Genomic DNA, 24,601 nt, shown 5'->3' with positions numbered 1-24,601 from the left:
CAGAGCTCACACAGTAGCTGGAAACTAGTCCCAAGGTTAAAGTGAAATAAGGGAGGATTGGAAGGGCGAAACAAAGGCACGAGATAGCAGTTCCCAAGATGTAAGTATACTTCCAGATTAATTAAAGTTTTGAAAGAACACAAGCAAACTTTGATGGTCAGGTGCAGTACAACATTTTTAACCATGTTTGAATTTTTTATATATCTGATTGAATATGAATACATGTGAATTTGAATGGAATGAATGAGAATGAAGTGGAAGAGTGATGAACTTAGGTATGTCCAAGTGATTCTGCACGACACAAGCCACTTTAACATCTAAGCCATCTTTTAGGCTTTGATTTTGAAGTTGTTTCACACACACTACCACAGTGAATTATTGTCTAGCTCACACTTTCATGAACAAGCTTTGAACCTTACATTTTTGCCATATGATATTTATTGTATGTATTGTTGTATAATACAAATTAAAATATGTATATTTTTTCTACGCATAGTAGCAATGCCTAATTTATTTTCGTGTTGGTTGCATTTTGAGGACATGAGTTAGTTTCTCCTGCCTTTATAAGAAAAGGGTAGTCTGGAGTCATAAGCTTTACTGTCTATTATTTAAGGGTCAATCCGCTTACACGAGGGTCTGCTTTAGACTCCGTATAACCACCCTCTACCTCGTTGTGTATTGATGCAGTACAACAACAGTAAGCCAAAAGATTCCATGTGGCGACAGAAAACACGACACACATATTAATATTAGCTGAAATCTCAATAAATATGAGGTACTTCTATTCCAAACACGGTCACATTGCATATGACCCATAGTTGGAGAACACTGCCCATTCATTAATAGCAAACAGAGATAGGACACCTGCAGTGCTCCCTAAACACGCACGTAGACACAAGGTGCCACACTGAAAGGGGTCCCTAGGGGACACTGACGTCTATGGAAACAAGGCGGGTCACCACACACGATAGAGACGCCAGACACGAGGTTGTATTCCCAAAGCTAGGGTTTTATTGTAAAGCAACAGTCTCAGTTGGCCAACTCGGTCTCACGCCCCGCGACGTGTATCTCTAGACCTCGAGGGACGCAAGAGAGTGAATTACGTACATCAGTTACATATATACAAAATGCATATCAAACAATCAGCTATGACATGTTTAACACCCCCCCTTTTGGGTTTCTTTGAACTTGGTGTGATGATGGACATCTCCGACCACCATGACACCTTCAAACATCTATTCTAGTAACAATTTGCGAGTGCGAAGGCATCTTTCGCTTATTGAATCGAACACAGCGCTTCTGTTCTTGGAAGCGAACTACATACGGGGGTGGGGGGAGTTGCATTCCGGACCTTGCTATCTATCAGGTGCTATTCGCGTCCTAGGAGTCAACATGCTCTAGCGGGCTCAGCAAAGGGGGGCCGTTAGAAAAGCATAATTGAAGCCTTTAGCGGTATTATTCTAACATATTCTACCATATAACAAGACTGGCTGGCAGCTGTGAAATGATTAAATGCCCTGCCGCTCGGCTTTAGGCCTACATTCGGGAGGGAGCCGGGCATTCTTCCTGGCACTGCCTACGTTTGTCTTTCAGGGAACTCTTGTTATCCTCACGGCCCTGCGGCCTTGTCCTTTTCACATACAGACAACAATGTTCCACAGTCGAGCAGTGTAAGCGGAAAATATACTGCAAAGCAATAGGAACAGAAAGCAATGAGCAATGGTTAGAAAACAAAATGGCGATTCTTGCTACATCAAAATGGCCGTTCATTGGCAAACTCGAAAACCTATATTCTGTCGTATCGTGCATGAGACGTTGGTCCACGGCCACCAAAATGCGTTTGCGGTCTCAAAGTAGAGGTATCCGTATTTCTAGACTGACAACACAAGGCCAAGTACAAAGGGATTGCCTGGTGTCATGACCGAGAATGAGGGATGGTAACTTTTAATTGAAGGAAGAATGTTCCAGGGGCCTCTCTCACCCTACTCTATGTCTGACTCATAATCCCGATGACCTGTCAAGTGTTCAGGGTTGGGTAGCAATGTGCCAACCTATCACAATCCTTAGAGACATGCCACCCATCAAGTAGTTTGCCAACCAACCCCTTGCCATGAAGATTGATGTAGTTTAACCTTTATCAATATTGGGGTGGTTTTAGGTAGAGCCATCAGATACTTGCAAACCCAATGAACCTGAGGATAAAAGTTGCCAGACTGATTTGGTTGCTCTGAACCTTCTCAAGTCGTCGACGGATGGAAATCTGATACAACATCTGTCTACTCCCATGTCAGTATCCACCTCTGGGGTTTCCAATATGCAAGTTGTTGAAGGGCATGTTTTGGTGGACGTAGTCGCAGACCAAGGCCCAGCCCCCTTATGTGCTACTCCTGAAATCTGTACCAAAAGTAAACCCAACCACTTCAGGACGGCTCGATGTGGGAAATCTAAGATGCCATATATCACTGACAAGTCACTGAGAGAGTGTGCTTCAGATCCTAGAAACATTGTCATCACTAACGTATTGTCAACATTGAAGCCAGAACCCAGAGAGGCCCTCAGGAACAAGGTCCTGGCTTGGCTTTGTGAAAGAACTGGACCAAGGATTGTTGGAGGTTGGGATCAGAAGGTCTTGCGTAGGATTAAGCTGGGGGAGTGGTGTGCGCAAGCCAATATGGATTGTATAATCATTGGCTGTGGCCACAGTAATCTCCCATTTTTCCTGGCCAACTGTAAGAATTTCGCCAACTTACCTTCTGATTGGAAATTGATAGTGGACCGTGGATAATCTATTTTTTAGTTCCTTTTTTCCCCTTCTGTTTTTATAATGTTTGATTAAGATTATGTTTGTTTGTTTGTGTGTTTTGTTTGTGCGCACTGAGGCCCATGGGTGCGTTGCGCAATATAAGAATCAATATAAATAAATAAACTGTTTTACCTGTATTGTAAATAACTTATCCCTGTTCTCCTTTGGTTTTATAATCTGATATTATCTTGTGACGTCAGTGATGACGAGTTTGTCGTACTTAAGCAATTGTTTTTGATAGGTATGTCAAGAGCGACGAGACTTGAATGCTTGTATGCTGTCCCAGATTTATTTCAATGTGAATGAAGTTGGGTTTTGCTGTGCGATTTGTCTACTGCGTCATTGAGTCTGGTTTGGATTGACTCCGATTTCTCTGGGTCTATTTTGGATTTTGGGCTGCCTTAATAGATATAAGGGTGGAATACAGCAGGTACATTTCAACTGTTTTAACCTGATTTTTGAATCCATGGATTTACATTTTTATTAAGGTAATTGCGTCAAAAAGCCATAGGCCCACATTACAGTTTTGCCAGTATCCCGCCGGTAATTCTGGCGGGATACCGGCAAAACTGCCTTACCGTTTTTGCCACCTGATATCCTGATATTACCAGTATAATACAGGCGGCGGACACGCCGGTAAGTTCTTATTCCCATGGAATTACCAGCACCGGTAGTAGCAGTGCCAGTGATTCCGGCATTTATTAGCCAGTAGAGGACTGAACTCCCGGCAGGTCAGGCATGCTGGTAGATTATTGCCCTCACTGACAAACTGTGTTTCCCCGGTCCAGAAAAAATGCTGGTGCTGGAATTACCGGCATTTGTTCTGGACCGGGAACTTATAATGAGCCCCACAGGCTTTTAATGGAGGTTTTTAGCCCTTTCCATTAAATGGTCTTAAAGTGGTTGGTGTAACCTCACCTATCCACTGGCTAGCCAATACAGACAGCACTACTGCAACTACTACAACTGAGCCACTACAACTGAGCCACCCACACATGGGAATGGAACACCCCTCTAAAAAGACATCAAATATCAGAACAGTGCACCTCTATAACCAACTTTCATATCTCAGCCAGGCCAATGCATGCTAGCATCCCTGGCGCACAAGCCTTCCCTCAGGACACAAATGCCTCTATGCTCTCCACACAGAACAGAGATAATGACCCACATGTAGAGATGGAACAAGTTACTTACCTGTAACCGTTGTTCTCCAGCATGGGTCTGGCATGGATTCACATGCTCATGAATATTCCCCGTCGTCGGGCCGGGAATCCTTGGTATAGAAAAAAATCAGTATCAGTTTCGTTTCTGATCTTTCTTTCTTAGTAGTAACCAATCACTGGTCTCTGGGTCATACTGCCCCCAGCCAATGACTGCTCTCTCCCTAAGCCCCGCCTCCGGCAGCCATCCTCAGATTTGGTAGCACGTAAAATGGCAGTATGACCAAGTGAAGAGCCGCAGAGGGGTAGGCGGGAGGGTTCGCATGTGAATCGATGCCAGACCCATGCTGGAGAACAACAGTTACAGGTAAGTAACTTGTTCCTTCTCCAGCATGGGGTCTGGCATGGATTCACATGCTCATGAATAAGAGAATACATAGCAGTACACACATGCACAACCACGGGAGGTGGCAACAGGCTCAACATTAAGCAACTCTTACCTCCTCACCAGGCTCACCTTAGGTGAACAGGTTGCGCAGCACTGCTTGGCCGACTCTGGACTCCTCCCTGAAGTCCCAATCGACGCAGTAGAATCTTGTGAAGGTGTGCGCCGACCTCCACGTCGCAGCCCTGCAGATGTCCAGCAGGGGCACACCAGACAGGAACGCCGTGGTAGCAGCGATCGTTCTGGTCGAATGGGCTCTCGGACGGCCGGGCAGCTGTCGGTTTGCCAACCGGTGACAGTGCATGATGCAGCCGGAGAGCCATCTGGAAATGGAAGTCTTCGAGAGAGCCTTCCCTTGATTCACAGTCCCAAAGTTCACAAACAGTTGTGACGTCTTCCGAAAACTCTTCGTGCGGTCCACGTAGAACATCAGCGCTCTAGCTACATCCAGCGAGTGCAAAGTCCTCTCAGCCGGCGACAAAGGCGATGGGAAGAAAACTGGCAACACCAAGGGCTCGTTGAGGTGGAAGTCCGACGGCACCTTGGGCATAAAGGATGGGTGTGTCCTCAGCACCACCCTTGTGTCATGAAAAGTCAAGTATGGAGGCTTGCAAGATAGGGCCTGGATCTCTCCCACTCGTTGTGCGGAGGTGATGGCCACGAGGAAAGATGTCTTCCACGACAGTCACTTCAAAGGCGCCGAATGCATAGGCTCGAATGGGGCCCCCATGAACTTGGTCAGCACCACATTAAGCTCCCACGCCGGGGCAGGAGCCTTCAGCGGCGGGAATGATCGGTATAGTCCCTTCATGAATTCTTTCACCAGGCGATGAGACCACAAGGACGCCCGTCCTGTCATCCTGGTATATCGGGAGATTGCAGCCAGATGTATTTTGATGGAGGCGTGAGCCAGTCCAGCTTTGGCCAGCGACAGTAGGTACGGCAGTACTTGAGGGGCCGTAATCTGCAGAGGATTAATCTTCTGTGCACGGCACCAGACAGAGAACCTCTACCATTTATGTCCGTAGCACTTGAGAGTTGAGGACGCCCTGGCCTTTGCAAGAACCTCTCTGCAGTCGGCCGGGATGTCGTATCCTCCAAACTCTAGTGCTGCAGGAGCCAGGCCTGCAAGTTCAGCGACTCCGGGTTGTGGTGAAGAATGGCGCCTCCTTCTCTGGAGAGAAGGTCTGCGTCCGTCGGCAGCTTGACTGGTGGGGACGTTGACAAGTCCAGAAAGTCCGGGAACCAGATCTGCCTCGGCCACGCCGGTGCGACGAGGATCATCCTGCACCGGGACCTCTTGAGCTGGTTGATGAGCCGGAGCAGCAACGGCAGCGGAGGGAACGCATAAAGAAATAGGCCGTCCCAGGGGAACGAAAAAGCATCGCCCATGCTCCTCGGCTCGGGGAACCTGCTGGCGAACCTCCGACACTTGGAATTCGTCGCCGTCGCGAATAGATCGATTTGGGGTTCGCCCCATCGTCGGAAGAGTCGATCCACTTGATCCTGGCATAGTTCCCACTCGTGGCACGAGCGCAGCTCCCTGCTGAGTGAGTCGGCAATCGTGTTTTTTATTCCTGCCAGATGAAGAGGCACCAGAAACATCCCTTGGGCGACGGCCCAATGCCACAGATCCTGGGCTTCCTTGGATAGGGCCAGGGACCTGGTTCTGCCCTGCTTCCGGATGTAGAACATCGTGGTGGTGTTGTCGGTGAAGATCCTCACCACCTTGCCCTTGAGGGACGGAAGAAAGGACCTGAGGGCCCAGAACACCGCGCGTGGCTCCAAGATGTAGATGTGGAGAGACATCTCCTCCGGGAGCCAAAGGCCTCTCGCGTGAAGATCTCCGGAGTGTGCTCTCCAACCTTCCAGGGAGGCATCCGTCGTCACCGTCACCTGGTGAGCTGGGGTCTGAAAGTCCGTGCCCGCCGACAGATGGGCGCGGGTACTCCACCACGGGATCGCCTGACGGAACGTCTCGTTGAGAGGGATCCTGTCCTCGAAGCTGCCCGTCGACTGGATCCAGCGGGCGTCGAGGAACTCCTGTAAGGGTCTCATCCGAAGCCTGCAAAAGCGCACAAGATAAATGCAGGAGTACATCATCCCGAGGAGGGACTTGATAGATCTTACCCTGGCCATGTCTGTGGCCAGCAGCCGCTGCACCTTGCCCAGAATGGTCCTGGTCCTTTCCTCCGACGGCGAGGCCAGCCGCGCCACTGTGTCGAGCTTGGCTCCCAGAAACAGGGCGACTTGCGACGGAAGCAGGTGGGATTTTGGAAAGTTGATGGAGAATCCCAGGTCTGTGTGCAGCTGGACGGTCTTCGCAGTGTGCTCCACGGCGAGCTCCCTTGTCCCTTGTGGATGAGCCAGTCGTCCAGGTAGGGGTAGACATGGATCCCCTGTAGGCGCAGCTGCGGCGCCACCGGTGCGAGGCACTTGGTGAACACCCTGGGTGCCGACTTCAATCCGAACGGGAGGGCCTTGAACTGGTAGTGCTGCCCTTGGACCACAAACCTGAGGAACTTTCGGTGTCTTTTTAGAATGGGGATGTGGAAGTATGCATCCTCCAAGTCCAACGACGACAGGAAATCGCCCTCCTCCAGGTGTCCCAACACATGCTGGAGGGTGACCATACGGAACTTTTGTGCCTTGATGTACTTGTTCAGTCGTCGTAGGTCCAGGATGGGGCGCCAACCTCCTGTCTTCTTTTTTACGAGGAAGTACCTTGAGTAAACTCCGGAGCCCCGAAGCCTCTTTGGGACGAGCTCGATGGCACCCTTCTTGAGCATCGCCCTTATTTCCAGCAGTAGTTGAGGGACGTGATTTTCCTACCTGGCCACGGGTGGAACGCGAGGGCACTTCTTCTGAAACTCAAGGGCGTGCCCTTGGGCCAGGGCGTCCAGCACCCAAAGGTCGGTGGAGATGGACTCCCACACGATGATGAACCTCGCCAGCCGGCCTCCCACCGGGGTGCTTCGGCGGGGGCCCGACCCCACGATCGGTTCAATCTTGTTTGGAGGCCGCCTTGCCTCCTTGACCTCCTTGTCGACGGCGACGGGCACCACCTGACTTGCCGCGTCCCCTTTAGGCTTCCTGGGACGAACATCTTGCCGCTTGGCGGTAAGTGGAGGAGCCACTGCCGGATTCCTTGGAGGCACCTTGTCTGCCTCCGGAGCTCCGAAAGGACGGCCGTCATTGTTGGAGCACTCCCAGTGCCCGGGCAGTCTCTGTGTCTGTCTTGATGGCCTGAAGGGACTCATCAAACGCCTTCCCAAACAGGTTGTTCCCGTCGAAGGGCATGTCCAAAACCTTGGTTTGTACGTCCTGGCGGAAATCCGTGGCCTTGAGCCATCCTCGTCGTCTCAAGCAAACGCCGATGCCCAACTGACGGAAACCGGTGTCGGCCATGTCTGTTGCCACCGTGATGGCGTGGTCCGAAGCAATCTCCCCCTCCTGTAGGATTTCAAGGGCCTCAGCCCTTTTGGCGTCCGGAAGGAAGTCTAACAGAGGGGCGATTTTGAACCACAACTCCCTGTCGTAGCGGGCTAGGATAGCCAGGGCGTTGGCCGCCCTTAATAGGCGTTGCTGCGGATGAGATGACCCGTCGTCCCATTGTGTCCAACTTCCTGCCCTCGCCGTCTGGCGGGGAAGATGATGTCGAGGCCGATGCCCCCCCAGCTTTCTTCTTTGCCGCCGCCGAGACGACCGAATCCGAGGTAGGTTGTGCCCGAAGGCACAAGGGGGCAGCGTCGCAGACCCGGTACTTCTTCTCGTACCGGTCCCTCTTTGCCGGCGCCGTGGCAGGGTTCTTGAGGAGGGCGAGCCCCTCATCCCAGATGTCATCAAGAAGCGGTACGGCGAGGACCGTCTTCCTTTTAGCCTCGCGCCGCTGGTATAGGAACCCCTCTTTCTTCTTTTCTTCTGGGCAGAGCTGGAAAAGCTCGGATGCCCTGGAGATCATGGCATGAAAGGATCCAATCTCGTCGGGCGGGGACGCCCAAGCAGGGGGCGACGGGGGGCACGTCCCGTCGTCGCCTCCGTCATCATCTGTACCTGTCGTAGCCGTGTCCGTGCCTGTATCATCCCCGTGGGTAGTAGACCGCGGGGAAGGCAGAGCAGGCCGCAGAGGTGGGAGAGGTGGCTTAGGATGCGTCCTCCTCCTCTTATGCGGTGGACTCCCCGAAGGTCCTGGCTCCGGTTCCCCCGTCGGGTCTGGCTTGTCCTTATCTCCGAGCATAAGGACTGAATCGCTGACAAAATGGCCGTCGAGGTGTCCTGCGGCGCCGGAAAACGACGGGCGCGAGGGCTCTTGAGGAGCCTTGTCGGCGACACCGTCGCTCTCGTCTTCGCCCTCGTCGGGATCCTTCACGATGGGCCGGGCCTCTTCCACGACTTCGATGAGCTCTTCTGCAGAGGTCGTGTCCGTATCCACGATGGCCACCAGCCCTTCCCCCACCATTTCCAACGAGGACTTCGTGGGGGTCTTCTCAATGGGCCTGAAAGGCGACTCCCTCTGCGGCGGCAGGGAGACTCTGGGTCCTGAGGGCGCCTCCACTGGTGTAGCCTCCACAGGCTGAGCCAGGGCCGCGGCGACATCCTCAATCGAGGTCTTAGCAGGGTGAATTAAGGCCATCGTCACCTTCTGGACGCCTGGGGCCTTCACCTTGGGGGGAGGGTCCGAGCCTCGCTCCCCCTCTGCCGGAATCTTCGAGATCGACCGGGGCCTCTCCAGAAGCTTCGCCGGGTTCTCGGACTTCCTCTTACCCGAGCCAGAGCGTTGGCTCGTGGTTGATGGAGGATGCGCCCTGCCTGGCAGCCAAGGAGCCCGACCGTCCGGTGCTCCCGGTGCCCGAGGCCTCGCGGTGCTTAGCCTTTTGTTGGGCCCCCGTCGCCGGGGCACCCTCACAGGACTTAGAAGACCACTCGGACTTCTTTTTCTTCTTCTCGCCTGACGGGCTCTTCCCTTCCAGCCAGTTGGCGAGACGGAGGTGGCGATCCTTCATGGTCCGCTCTGACATGTTCCCACAAAACGCACAGTCCTTCTCCTTGTGCGTCTTGTCCTCATGGAGACAGTAGAGGCATAAAGAATGCTCGTCCTCCTTGAAAACATTCTGAAGCTGGCATCCAGGGCAGGTCCTGAACAGCTTCCCGGGCGTCGAGCTTCCTTTCTCCTGGGCCATGTCCGGGGTAGGCCTCGGAACTTCTGGAATCCTCCAAAAGCGTAACTCGACGAAATCTTCACCCTTGAGGGGCGTAGAAAACTCCGAAACGGATCCCCGTTGATCGGATGTAGAAACGGTGGAGCTTGAGGCTCTATTTAACCGAAAAATGATAAAAATCTCCTGAAAAAGCGCGAAAACGCAGCAAAAGCTCGAGAGCTACAGCACGAGGACTCCCAACACTTGAACGTGCGGTAAAAATCTGAGGATGGCTGCCGGAGGCGGGGCTTAGGGAGAGGGCAGTCATTGGCTGGGGGCAGTATGACCCAGAGACCAGTGATTGGTTACTACTAAGAAAGACAGATCAGAAACGAAACTGATACTGATTTTTTTCTATACCGAGGATTCCGGGCCTGACGACGGGGAATATTCATGAGCATATGAATCTATGCCAGACCCCATGCTGGAGAACAGGGCACTCCCAGTATGCATGCATGCTGCTGCATTCATGCAACAACAAATCTATTTTGCATGTTCCCTCTTCCCCCTACTAATGTAACCCCCCCCACTCTTTCAGATCCACCAGAGTGCCTGGTGAGCATCCAAATGGCATTGGAGCCCAGCTGAAATCCCAGTAACATAACAGAGATTGCAAACAAAGCATGATCAAATTACCAACCTCACAAACCAGAATGAAACAGATGGCATGCATTTAGCTACTCTCACTGACACATGCAATATGCCTTCACACAATGCTTAAATCAAGAAGGCCTTATAAAGCGGACTAACTGTTTCTCCATGTTAGAATGGATTTCTAAACTCTGGACTGGTGGGCAGATGTTTAGGAGGCCACCCTTGTTAGATGAACCGGGGAACACATCTGGGAAGCTAGCCAGACCAATTAACAGTAGCTTACAGAGCAGTCAAGGCTAATTCTGAGGAGGAGTCAGGGTGATAAGGGGTAACCAATGAGCACACACAGTGAAACGCCAAGAATTACAATTAGACAGTATTATACAAAAATATGCTATTTATTATAGGCCCATTAACAACAAATGAATCATGAAATGCAATAGTAAAACACCACACAAGCAACACACTATGTAATATATATGCAGTCACTGGATTCATTGTGAGAAAGTTAATAGCTCCACCAACACCTGCAATGCAAAATGGATGAATAACATTTATATCACCAACAGTCTTGAGAGATGGCAACCCTAAAGTTATGTGTTCAGCCCTAAAATGAATGGAGCCAAGGTTCAATGTGTAAAAGCGCATAGCTGTGCGTAAAGTTCACAAAGTACTTCTTAGCGAGCGGGAAAACGGGTACCAAGCGACAGGTAAGGATTGCTATGATGAACCGAGCTGCCTCCGACTTTTAGGAAGCAAATACTAACCAAGCCAAAGGCCAAGTTTAACCATCAATGCGTAAATGCATTTGGATGAACAAAGGGCCACTGGTAAGTGACTTCACTACTCATCGCCCTTAGCTTGGTTTTGGTCCAGACTTGGCAGGTCTCGGGGTGGTACGATTTCCCACCCTCTGTTTGGCTTCCAGATGCACAGGTGCTGCGGGTGCAGATACAGGTCCGATAGGGGACAGGAGCTGCAAATCTTCATTCGGATGAAGAACGAATTAAGCACCAATGCAGCAGGTCTCAGTACACTGGAAGGAATGCAGGAAAACCACATTCAGCGACCGTCATTGTTGCACAGTGAAGCAGGGGAACCCGACTCTTGTGGTATGACCAGCCTCCTATCTCACGGGCCAAAGGTGCTGGGAAGGTGAAATTTGGCAGAAGGGTGCTTTGTTGGATACGCTGGAATTCCCCAAAGTCCCCTGTATGGCAACCTAGGATTGAGCTGGACAGCCCACTGGATGGCCCAGGGGCCCTTCCGAACATGCTCACTTGCAGGGTTACCAGGAGGCGTCAAGAGTTATTGGTCCCACCACTCTGAGGGTTCGAAGCACCTTCACAGGTCTTCTGAGATCAGTGACGAAGCAGGGCTCCACCGGGACAATAACGGGATTCGGATGCCAGGCCTCCTCAAGTGTGTCTCTGGATCGTTTGTTGTTCTTCTCCTCAGGATTCTTGATTCCTTCTGCAGGTTGGTTCTGACCTGTTGCTAATCTGCTGGAATGAATTCAGGATCCTTCCTCTTATCCACAGTCAGGTGAGTGCTCACACTCAGCCCACCAGTGGCAAGATGTGCTCCATGCATGCAGGCCAGCAGTAGTCCAATCAGGGACCACTAGGGTTCTCATGCACACTAGACACCCTGACACCAGTAGTTTGGATTGGTACCAGACAGTCCCAGTCCACTTCCTGGGTGCCCACTCATGTGACCTGCAGGGAACCACAAAAGGAGCAGCTTTCGCGGGCAGCTGCTTGCCCAAATAAGGAAATCCCAGCCCTGGAACTGCAGGGGAAGGCAAAGGGACAACATGGGCATAGGAACAGACAAAAGACCTAGTGGCACGGCCATGTTAGACACTAGCCACAGTCAGGAGCCAGATGCAGTAAACACAGTAAGGCTCAATAAAAAGTCATACAAATAAAGGGAAATGGTACTGCTGCCTCCAGTCTGTTTCAAGGCACATTGTACAATCACCAGTGTTAGGGAGAATTCTCCAGAATGGCTAATTCCCCTTACCTACTGAGTCCCTCAGCAGCTTTGCTGGATTTCTAGGATTTATTTTTTCAACCTGGTAAGAGTGTGAGCCTTTTTTCCCCACTCTTACATGTGTTTTGCTGTGTGTGCTTAACATGTTTTGTGTTCATAGACTGCGGAGCCTCACCTACTCCATAGGCATCATCTTTTTACTATGTGTTACACAGCACCTTCAGTGCAGTGACACAGGGTTGTCTTTTAGACTTCCAAACTCAGACTCCATTTTCTGGGACTGACTACTGTCTCCCAGAACATGTAAAGTTGCCATTGACATCATTGGTCTCTTTAAAATCCACAGATCAAGTACAAACTATCTTACATAGAAAACTGGAAAGGGTTAATATGTATCCCTTTTTGTCTGTTTCTCTTGGAGCATGGTTTCGCTCCCTTTTCATCAAGACTTGGCTGGTGGAAGTAGTAACTACCCTATTTCTCCTCCCGCGTTTATCTTAAATAACCTTGCTATTGTTTTAGGCTATCTTGGTAGCTTCGAACTTAAACACGCTAGACTTTATACGTTTTTATACGGTTCTGGCTGAGTTTATTCGCTATTTCTTTTTGAAAATGTCTTTGTCGTGTTTACTCCGCTCGCCAAACCAGGTTTGGTTCCTTTGTTCATCATCTTTGCGCGGGCTTCTCCGCAGAAGCCCTCCTTAGGCGCCTGAAAGTCTGGTTAGGCAGGATGTGAGGGAGGGGTTTTGGGACCCCTGCCATGGGTTCCCTTGGTAACCCAAGTCGCACTCCTGTTTGATTGGCTAGGTGACTGTCCCGCCCGGACAGCCACCCTGCTGTGTGATTGACAGCCAGGCTGTGTGAATGGGGGAAAACTGCCTAAAAAGCAGGCCTCTGGGTCTGGAAAGGCAGAGTCACCACTGGAACTTCAAAACAGAATGTCAAAGGAGTTTGAGATGGAAAATGAGAACCCACAGGGAAATGTTATCAGCCCGAGTATATTCAATATAATGATTGACTGAAGCTCTGGAAACACACAATGCCAGTTGGGTTTTTGCACAAACATGGAGTACTCTAGGCACGGGAATGAACCAGGGTAAAGTGCAGAAAGAATTACAAAATGATGTGAACAGTATGGCTGCTTGGTGTAATACATGAGGTTCATGAAATCTGGCCCAGAAACTAAACACATTTTATTCATGAGGAAGGAGCTCTATAACTGCAGATGAAAGGAAATTCAATGCAAAAAGTAAAACAATGTATTTGTGAATAGAAATAGACACTAGACTGATAACTATAGGATCTGAACGAGTTGAAAATCAGAAGAGCATGTTACGTTTATAAAAAGGTGTGGTATAGAGTGAGCTAGCTTTTGGCAGCTATATTGCAGTCAGATACAAAAAAACGCAAAAGTGATAATTAGAAAAAAAATCCAATCCAGAGAACTGAGAATAGCTAAAGGAACAACTGTGCATACGTCTAATGAAGTGGCAAAAGTAGTAGCATGAGTGATACATTTTGATACAGGAGGGCAGACCATAAAGTGTGGCTATACTGAGTGAGGGAATAGTTGATTTCAAAATTTGGCACACAAGTACAAAGCTGACTAAAAGAATACAAAAGGGGTCACCTTTGGATTTTATTTACTTAAGTAAAGAAGATGAAAATAGAAAGGTACAAGGTAGCAGACAGAATTGATGAAGTCATGTTATCGATATGGAAAATTAGGGAACCATTACATGTACCAGTCTAGCAAATACGGTATTAACAAATGTTACCCGAGGTGAAATCAAAAGACTAGGAAGAGAATTTGCAAAAGAAAGACAGGAAAACACGTATATTTGCATGGTGACAAAACCTACCACAACAACAGAGTGTATATGCCTCAGTTCCTGAAGGAGTTCTGCTCCCTGCCCGGCCTACACCTGACCAACAGCATTTGTTTAAATGCCGAAATTAGTAATTATTTTGACAACTAAAGTAACTGGGCATGAGTTCCCCTTTATATTGCACTACAGTTTATGGCTCAGACATCTGTTTTAGTTAGGTGATGATAAGCTTCCCACTGAGAAACCATGGTATAGGAAAACACTGAATAAGTCTGTAGCTTGCTCTTAGAGTAAGGGTTACATGCAGTTCCACGTGTTAGGAAAGAAATGTTTACTTTTTAGATTAATTTATTTAAAAGAATGTTTCATTCACAAATACGAAACCTTTGACATTATAAAGAACTTTTTGGTAAAATTTTTCAATACAAAATTCTATAGAAAATATTGTCCTCTCTAGGCCAAAAACATAACACAAATTTTTGATTTTCACTGTGAATCAAATGTAGGCTACAAAAACTAAAAATGGATACATAGTGCTTGTTCAATAGGTACCAAATATACTGCTCTGAAAAACAGATTAACATTTAGAGTAAAAAAAACTCAAACTATTAATTTAGTCGGAAATAGTGCAAACCTGAATAAATGACACCAAAGAGATTAGGAAGGCATGCTTTTTAGGAATTTAACAAAATGAATACGAATAAGCGAACCACAGAAACGTGCTGTAGGTACTTTTAAAACACTTCCTCCCTTTTCAGTGAATATGTTTGACTACAAATAATTGTCTTTATATCCACACCCTGAAATATATACATCTTATCCCTTATAAAATATGAACAGCATTTAAATACATCACAAAAATATTATGGCTTTGCTTACAGCATATTTTCCAAACCACAAAAAGTACAGTACTTCAAGAGATGAGGCTGAATCACTAGCGAAACAAAACTGGCAGCTAACAAAAGTGCAATCTGCTGGAGAAAAAAAACTTTGATTTGAAAAATGCGAAACCCAGCATATAGATTCTGTACATCTGAGCAATGCACTTCCTGAGAAAATAACTTCAGAACGTCGAGTGCAATATTTTTAAAGGTGCAGTTGACATTTGAAAGCAAGATTTTTCAAGTTCCGAATCAAAGATTATGTTGTTTGGTAACATTCAATTTTATACCTGAGTCAGGCCACGTTAGAAGGGCAAACGCATACTGTCAATTATACCCATTTGCAAGCATTATCAACATCAATAAAAAACAACAACTCTGGATTGGAACAGGGCAGCACAATAAGATATGGAGTTGCCTAGGCACACAAATGCATGCATCGCAAATCTGAGCAATTTTGTGAACTGCTTGCAGTCGTATCCCACATCACCAATATATACACAATAGATTTGAACTTCACTGAGTAATTTACAATATTGACAAAGCATAGTTGCACAGCAGAAAATATGTATGATCTAAAAGCAAATCATAGGAAGGATTAATTGACAACTACTCCTCGTAAGTCTACACTGCATGTGATTAGAAATAGACTTGGTAGATCTATCCCATTAACTTCTTGCAAAACGAGTGATACTTCATAGTAGTTGAACAGAAACGTGTATTAGGCCCCTAATTGTGCTGTATCTATTTTTCTCAACACGTTTTGGTTTCATTATTGCCCCCCCCCCCAACATGGTGCATTACCTTAGTCATGTATTTCACCCTGACTCTAGCCCAGAGCCCTCCATCTGAACACCCTGGAGCACAGATATTAATTTGCTTGGTCGGTTGGACTGAATAAAGAGGGAGGGCTCTACAACAAGGCAGGTTTAGATGACTGACAAAAGAAGGGTAGAACCCCGTGGCACCAGATTAGCCATGCAAACAGAAATTCAAACACACTCCAACATAACAAGGTTGGGTATCAAAATGGTACTTCAAAAGAGGCACCGTCATAAACCATAGAACAAGGCCTGATTAAGAAACATATGGGTGTTTTTGCAGCCTTCCAACTTACCTTACTTGCCCTCCCTCCAGATAGGGCAATTAATGTTGGTTTATTGAAAACATGGAGTATGTTCATTCACATTCAGTGAGGTTTCTTTAGGCACCTTACAGGTGTTGTCCTTTACCACATAAGAGAATGATGCACTTTGACTACAGCATATCATTTCACGAAATAAGATCCAGATCTAAATCCCACTTGCACTGTAATTAAATTTTGTCATGGTTTTTGTAGTATTTACGAAAGGGTCTTTCATTTTATTATTTTATTCTTATGGGGCTCCCCAGAAACTCAAAGAGGGACCTTCACTTTCAATTACCTCTGCTCTTTATAAGTGTTATCACTCGAGCTACACAAACTATAGTAAACGCATTTACGTGTAATGTTTAAAAATAATGCTCATCAATACTGCTGTATTTGACAGTAAGACTTGGTGCAAGAAATTATGTATTTTTCCTGGTATTGCAAACTAAGAGATTCTGTGGTTTCCCTTTTGTACTGGCAACGGTAGCCTAGATTTTGTACAACGTTTTACAGATATTTGGTAATCTGATTCCAAACCTGGTCGCTGAAAGCCTATAGCTTCACTGTGTAAAAATTAATTTATGGAAGACTTATACATGCTACCAGTGACGTAACTTATGCGCCTTTCAGCAGTTTTTCAGGTGATGCAATGTCGACATTACCTTGCAGTGGGTGGAAAATGAAGATCTTCTCTTGCCTGAGTTTTTTCTATTTATCAATACCCGTAACCGAACACCAAACGTGAATATAAGTATTAAACCATTTGTCCATAAAAAGTAGAAAATTGCTATTGGTTTTTGATGAATGCACTCAAATAGCCCTGCATGCAAACCCTGTAAACAGGAAGGAGCACATCATTTTCACAAATCAGTGCCATCCTCTAGAAAGTCTGCATCATCTTCATCCAATAAGAAATCGGTGGCCATAACTTCCGCCTCATCCATAACGGTGCTTAAGTCCTGAGCAGCATCATCCTCAAACCCCTGCTCCAGGTGCCTGATCAAACTGAGGTGATCCAGAGGAATGAAATCATGTCCCATGGGTCTAGTAGTCCTTGCGATGGTGGCGGCCATCTCTGCTGCCACCGCAGCCTTCTGAGCTTTCTGTCTCTGTTGTTCTTCCTGTTGTCTGTGCGTTTTCATATGCGCATTGCGACTTTTGATCTTGAAAAAGACCCTGAGGGACAAGGGAGAAAACAAACAATAAGGGGTCGTACATTCTTCTTAGCTGTAGTTCAGCACTTAGCCATTAAGAATGATTGGTTTAATAAGGTGTTTGTAAATTGTCAAATATAAGCCGGTGCACTATTTATGCAAGGTAGCAAACAGTATACCCACATACCAGTAACATTCTGCCTTATACTCCAAAGAGAATAGCAAACAGAGACAACAGATGCCAACAGAGAGAAACACCACCCTAATATAAAAGGTGGCACATGTATGTAACTTGAGCAAAGTAATAACGCATTGAGACAAGGCTGCAATAATTATAGATCAAGAGGTGAGCTGGTAAACAAGCAAAGAATTTGATGCACAAAGAAAAATAATTAAAAGCCTATGGATTTCAAATTTAAAGTAAAATATTTTATTTAATCAAACGTTTTTAATATAGCACACACCTTGTCACACAATGGCTGATGCAACGTTGTACAACATGGTAAGCGCAGATCACAAAAATATACTGCAGAAATACAAAAAATACAAAGGGATGTAGTTTAAATAGAATTAAAAAAAACAATTGTGAGGAATCGCTGCAAGCGAATGGAGACACAGAATCGACTCACCGGGTGGCGGGATGGCGACCCCAGCAGGAGGAGAGCCAACATGACACGCTGTGAACAGGCGGAAAATACTAGGCCGAGGTCGGTGGTTCTGCCTCCCATGCTGGGAGCAGACAAGGAAGGGCTGGCTGTGATGGGTGCCAACGCTGGAAACAACTCCGCTGACGGACTTGCTGTAGCAACTCTTTGGTCCTCATTACAGTTTTGACGGTAACCCGCCGGTAATTCTGGCAAAACTGCTTTACTGCTTCCGCTGCCCGATATCCTGTAGATATTAAAAAGGGGCAGAGGAGGCGCCAGTAAGTTCCCATTCCATGGAGTCTATGAGGACTGCATGGATGGGATTGCCGGAATGACCGGCACCAGTAGTACCGGTGCCAGTGATTCTGGCATTTAATTGCCGGTAGGGGCCTGAACTCCCGGCAGGTCAGGCCTGCCAGTAGATCACTGCCCCCACCAGCAAACTTGTGTTTCACAGGTCGGAAGAAAATACTAGTGCCGGAATTAGTGCCGGAATTACTGGCATTTTTTCCGGATTGGGGAATTTATGATGAAGCCCTTTGACTTTCAGGGGCCCCTGTGAAAGGGATCGGTTTGGTAAGGTCGAATACACGTGGGATGGCCCGCGAGCGGAAACTCAAACAACCAATGGGGGAGATGTCAACAGATTGGCTCCCAAGAACACAGAGGGGCCCAACCCCCCTTTTGGTAAATGACAGGTGGTCATGGCAATGGGAGAGAAAGGGGGCAGAATCAGGGGAAACTCTGGCCCAATGTGGAGGGAGGAAGGGTCTATAAAGAGAGGAGCTGTTTGACCTGATAGTTGTTCCTTTTTCCTTCAAGACGGCAGAAGGGGAAAGTGGAGATGGAGAGTATAACTGGGCCTACCAAGGTGTTGGAAAGAACACCACTGAGTAGAATAAACTCCAGAAGAAGAGCAAGTAATACAAACTGAAATAAGTCTTTATGATAAAACACTAGCATTAATGATGTAACATCTTACTATGTGGTAAGAGAATGTAAATAAAAATAACAGTCACATAACACCCAGATAACCCGAAAACCAGCTTGTGCTTTCAAGACTGTTATCCCACAATGTATCATACCATGCTGTTAGAGAGACTCCCAGAACCCCCTGTTTTGCAATTCACCAATCAAAACAGTTTTCAGTACACTAAAACATTAAGAGAAAAATTAGGTAAAAAGAAAAATGTTTTGTTCTTTCCAAAAGAGAATGAAGGGGACCAAGAAGAAGGGAAATGGAAAGAACTACAGTAGCACACAGCAGCAACTGACAGGATTAAAGGACATGGCCTTTTTCTTGAGTGGAATTTCCAAGCAAGCAAGTTACTTGCACCGCATAACATGGGAGCCACTGAAGGGTACCAATATCTCTAGCCAGATAGACCGAATGGCTTTAAAAATACACAGTCCAGTTTAAACTTGATATTGCCTCAAAGGAATGTAAATATAGGGGATTGTGTGCAATAATTTAGGCAGTGCAACCAATAAAGCACTTGCTAATGAACTACTTCCTTCCACGGATTCCTCATCTACAATGCCCATCTCCCAGCGTCAGCTGCTCTTTGGAACTTACTGCTGCCAGGGGGTGCACTGCAGCTCCGAGTCAGCTCTGCCCAACGCCTCTACATGGCGGACATGTATCCGGGCCCAGTATATATATAGGGGCGTGCGCCCCGTGACCTCAGTTCCTTTTTTCTAAGTATTCTGCTCGCTCTAGGAAAACCCCTCTTAACTTCTAACTAATTTGATTGCTACGTCTTTTGTATTTGTTGTGATGCCGAATCCAACAAGGTTTTCAGAGTTTAAACCCTGCGTGAATTGTGGGCATCAGATGTCTGTATCGGATCCGCATCACATATGCCTTTACTGCCTTGTTGAAGGCCACGACGTGCAGGAAGGTCTCCTGCTCATTCTGGCCATACAGGGTTTCTGAACTCCTGTACCTTCCATCCCCTACCGGTCACCACGCCTCTCCTGTTACCTTGCCTGTTTCAGGGATGCAGGCCAGTTCTTCCTGGGGTCTCTCTTCTACTCTGTGTGCTGTGGGGCATCGCTTTGTCTCTGTGCCTTCACCACGCGGATCTCCTGCCCAGCCCTTGTACCGACGGTATGGACGCTGCCTCTTGCATTTGTGTCACTGTCTGCCAGCCTCCCGTTACCGTCTGGAAGCCGTTGGGCAAAGGAGTCCCATTGTCCTCTTGACTCTGGGAGCGGACTGCTCTCGGCTCCGCTGTGGCCTTCTCTGTATCTCCTTCGTGCATCACAGTCTCTCGTTCTGGTTCGCAGCGTCTCCTCGATAGGCAGTCCCTCTTTGGTGTTTATGCTGTAAAAGGGACCACGCCCACACAAAAGTCTATACCGCTGTAGTTCCTTCCTGGTATTGATCTGCATTGTTCCTGTGTTCCACCTCATCCCAGTATTTTTCTTTATTTTATATTATTGATTTATGGTTTATTTCAAACCTTTATCATACATTCTCCTAGTTTAATTTTCTTCACATCTTAAAACAACTTAATAAAGAATGGTATTTTGTAGTCCAATCCCTCGACAGACACTATGTTAACTGTGTAACCGAAATACCTCCTTTAAAAATTTTAGCAGGCAAATCGTGGCCGTTAAACTGTGTCCTTTCAGGAGGCAAGTTCAAATTTCGTCCACCTCCAGCAATTGATATGATATAATCGTTTATTTATATAGCGCCTATACACAATGTGTTTCAAAGCGCTTCAAGGCAAGGGAGGGAACAAGGGAAAATACAACCACATTCTTACAGGCCATGAACAGTAAGGATGTGAAATTAACTATCATACTCGGCCTGACGGCATTTCAGATAGTGCAAGAGCTAAGACATAGATAAGGAAGGGAGGGGGAGAGTGGGAAGGAAATGGAAACAGACAGACGACTACCGTACTAGGCCTGACGAGATTTCTAGTAGAGCTGGAGAAAAACAAAAGGCGAGGGAGAGGGGTGCAGAAAGGGAGGGGAGGAACAAAACAAGCGACTATCATACTAGGCCTGACAACATTTCAGATAGCGCTGGAGGGGTTGTGGGGAGGAAAAAAACAGTAATGGGAGCTGGAGGAAACAGACGAGGTTGCTATCATATTAGGTCCAGGGACAATTCTGATAGAGTAAGCGCATAGAAGAAAGTAAGGGGAGGAGATAGGAAAAGGGAGAAGGGAAGGGAGGAGAGAAAAGAGAGTAAGCAGTCAAAAGAGTGGAGAAGCAAGAGTGGAGAGCGAATACAATTGCAGAAGTCAGTAGTAACATATAATGTTGCAAGATGAAGATGGGAAAAGCATGATTCAGGGCCACCATAAGTACAAGATGCAAAGGAAGTCCAGCATGAGAGTTGAGAAAGAGTGACCCACCGTGAATGAATGAAGTCCATAAAAGTCAAATCCAGCATTGGCCACAAGACAGTGATGGTGAAGGAAGGCACCAGGTGGACGGGGCTTGCTAAGTGGTGAAAAAGAGCAGCAAGAAGGAAGGTACTAGGTGGGCAGAGCTTAGGCCAGGTGACCTAGATCCACTTGCATCTGCTCCCCATCTGCAAAGGAAAAGGAGCTGGAGGGCTCCTTAAGTAGGGAAACAGAGCCTCAATAAGTTTGATCATATGTTTAGTTCTTAAATCCGTCAAACCTCGACAGAACAATGTCACATGCTTTAGTGTCTCATTCATCTCCATAATCGAGCAAAATCTGCATTGCATGGTGGCTGATTTCCCATAGGTCAGTCGGAACTGATTTGTCGGAAATAGATCTAATCTGAAGTGAAATTAACTGGTTTCTATACCACACGTTGGAGGCGCTGGTCATGTATTTAGGTATCTCACCCCGATTCTTGGTTTAGTTCCTGAGCGCTTCCAAGAGACGGTACGAGTTCTTTTCCTCCTCAGTTAGAATCCAGTTTTCTCGCCAAAGCTTCAGTTTTACCTTCCCTGGGGTGTCAATTAGTTTGTCGAGATCAGGCTGCAGATGTTCTAAGAGCGAACAATATCCATTAGATCACTGTTCCATTAGGACGTTGTCTGCTCTAAACAATTTGCTCTTCAGAATTTGATAAGGCCCAACAGGGAGAGGCAGCATACAATTACAAAAAGGATCCAACGTTTTCCATGTAGCCCTTGCTTGTAGCGAGGTAATACCCAGTTCATATCTAATCAAGGCAGTTGAGATTAAGTTTGGGAACTTCAACATCTTTCTCCAAAGCTCCCTCCAGTGACGGCCAAGTTTCTCAAGGAGTAAGGTGGAATCCTTCAGCTCCATAAATTAAGGAAGGGACCACTTTTAATTTGTAAAATCACAATAACAGTAAAATTGAAAACTTGCCATACTTCTTTTGGATCATCCTACCTTGTCCAGTCAGAATTTTCATCTTGCATTTCAGGGCCATCTGTCGGTGGGTTGATAACACCTACTATTGTTGATGAGGGCCCCTAGGTATGTGATCTGAGTAGTCTTCATCAACCGCTCACCTCCAGCGTTTGTTCTATTGCTTTGCTGTCCCAAGACCATAAGGTTTGTTTTGGCTGAGTTCATTGATAGGCCATTGGTCTTCAAATATTCCTTTAGAGCATTTATCTAGACTCCTCTGCAAGCCTATGGATGTTCTGTCAATAAGCACAAGGTCGTCCGCATAGAGCATTCTTACCAGCTTTTCTTTTCCAATATTTGTTGGGAATGCTCTTACCTTGTCTAGTGAATCCCCAACATCTGAGAGGATTAAATTAAACAAGGTCAGGGCCAGTGGGAACCCCTGTTTCAGGCCTCTGAATGTGTGAATGGGAGATATCAGGAGACCCCTGGCATTTAATTGGACTTGGATGCTGGTGAATTGGTAAAGGGATTTAATGGCAGCCAGTAGAGACACCGGGCAGTTCCAGGCTTCCATTTTTGCCCATAGTTGTTGGCGGTCCACACTATCAAATGTATTTCTCAGGTCAACAAAGGCGAAATAAATCTTCGTATTGCTGTTAAAGTCCTTTCCTTTCAAGATATTCAGCAAGAAGAGATTCAGGTCAGTGCCCACTCCCTTGACGAAACCTGTTTGTCTTGGATCCTCTCTTTTTGCTGTCTTGATCCAGGTCTTCAGATGTTTTAAGAGGAAGGCGGCAAACATCTTGCCCAGTACTTCTAGTAGGACGATTGGAGGATAGTTGGATGGATCTAATCTATTGCCCCTCTTATAGATCGGAATGATTATCACCTTTCTCCATGATCCCGGAATTTCGCCTGTTCTCATGATCGTGTAAAAAAATGTCAAAATAAAGGGCGTCCACAGTTCTGGCATCTGTTTGATAATGTTATTAATGATTCCATCGGGTCCTGGAGCCCTAGACTGGTTGGGAATAGAAAACCAATATTATTATTTTTTTTATTTTTATTTTTATTTGATTTAATTGTATGACAATTTTTACAAAGAGCATATTTAAAGTCTATGCTCAAGACAAAGTATCCCTCCATTTCATCGGGTATAGCCCGTTGAATCGAATTAAGAATTGTCCATCACTCTTGATGTATCTTCATTGTTGAAATCTAAATGTCTGAAAAACTGAGTGACCCCAATCACACAGCTGGCGTTCTCCCCACTTGAAAGCAATGCACAAAGTTCGTTATCATCTAAGGTAGAATAGTTTGTTAGAGCTCTTACAAGATGTTTTGACCTGACCTCTTTTAGAGAGCTACATTCCAACAGGAGATGGCGGCTGGTTTCCACAATGTCTTTTTTTAAGCAGAATCTGCAGGTTGCAGAATCAGATTGGTTTCTCAAGGCCTGTATTTCCTTTGTTCTCACCTGGTTGAGTCGGAATCTTAGGAACTGTCTGCTTACTTGTTTATCTGGACATTTCTTTAAGTAGCCTCTTACCTCTTGAATTTTCATTTCTGGAGTCGCAATGGCAGAGGTCAGGCGGTATCTGCTAGCCGTTTCCAACGTGGAAATCCATTGAGCTTCTTTGTGACTTTGTTAGGATTGTGTACCAAGAGGTCTTCCGAACAGTCCAGGTCTTGGAGAAGTCGAAGGTTTTCCTCCTTCCATTTATTTAGCATTTTATAGGAATCTGACTCGAGGTCCTTCTTTATCAGCTCCAGAGCTTTAGGCTTCTAAGTACACAGCAGTTTTCTGAAAAGGAGTAGCGAAGATCTTGCTTTTGTACTTGGAAGCGATGGTAGACAAAGTTCACCCCTGATTAAAGCCATTGGTGTTGACTTTGACAGGCCTAGAATTGATCTCCAGAAATGGCTCTCCAACGACAACCAGATTCCGTCCAGCAAACACGGCATTGCGTCTACGCCATAACTTAGGGATGGCACCACCTTCACCTTGTAAAAATTCAAAACTGGAACGTGCGAAAAACGTCCATACTTGCGGTCCATTGCTGTTGCTTGTGCTGTCAGGGACCTCAGCTTTTCCCAGGGGAATTGTTGCATCGCTGCTTCTCTTTGATGGTTAGACAGCATTACTCCCAGATATTTAAATGCTGTAACCTCCTCCAACACTTGGTCGTCTAGCTTCCAGATCAATTTTTTGGTGTTTTTCCTGACTTTCCCCATCACCATGATTTTAGTCTTTGCTTTGTTTAGTCGCAGATTATTGTTCTCATGGTAAGCGACCAGGTGCTCCAGTTGGCGTTGCAGCCCTATTGGTGTAAGTTCTAGGAGTATAATATCATCCGCATATAAGAGTCTCGAGGTTTTTTCCCCACCCAATGTTGGTGGGAAACATCTGACTTCTCCTTCAGATTCCTCATAGTCAGCTATGT

General features: G+C 46.7%; 1 protein-coding gene across 3 annotated transcripts in view; it reads right to left on the bottom strand.

Moving 5' to 3' along the window:
- Positions 1 to 10,579: 10,579 nt before the first annotated feature.
- Positions 10,580 to 24,601, bottom strand: part of TRERF1 (transcriptional regulating factor 1) — a 2,539,264-nt gene continuing 2,525,242 nt past the window's right edge. For all 3 annotated transcript variants that reach the window (XM_069608500.1, XM_069608502.1, XM_069608501.1), the window contains one exon: positions 10,580 to 17,210. In XM_069608500.1, coding sequence (XP_069464601.1) covers positions 16,895 to 17,210 — 316 coding nt within the window. In that variant the 3' untranslated portion in view covers positions 10,580 to 16,894. The remainder of the gene's footprint in view (positions 17,211 to 24,601) is intronic.

This window comes from Ambystoma mexicanum, chromosome 4q, assembly GCF_040938575.1.
Source record: "Ambystoma mexicanum isolate Mex_15411 chromosome 4q, UKY_AmexF1_1, whole genome shotgun sequence".
Lineage (NCBI taxonomy): Eukaryota > Metazoa > Chordata > Amphibia > Caudata > Ambystomatidae > Ambystoma > Ambystoma mexicanum.
This window is presented reverse-complemented; position numbering and strand designations above follow the sequence as displayed.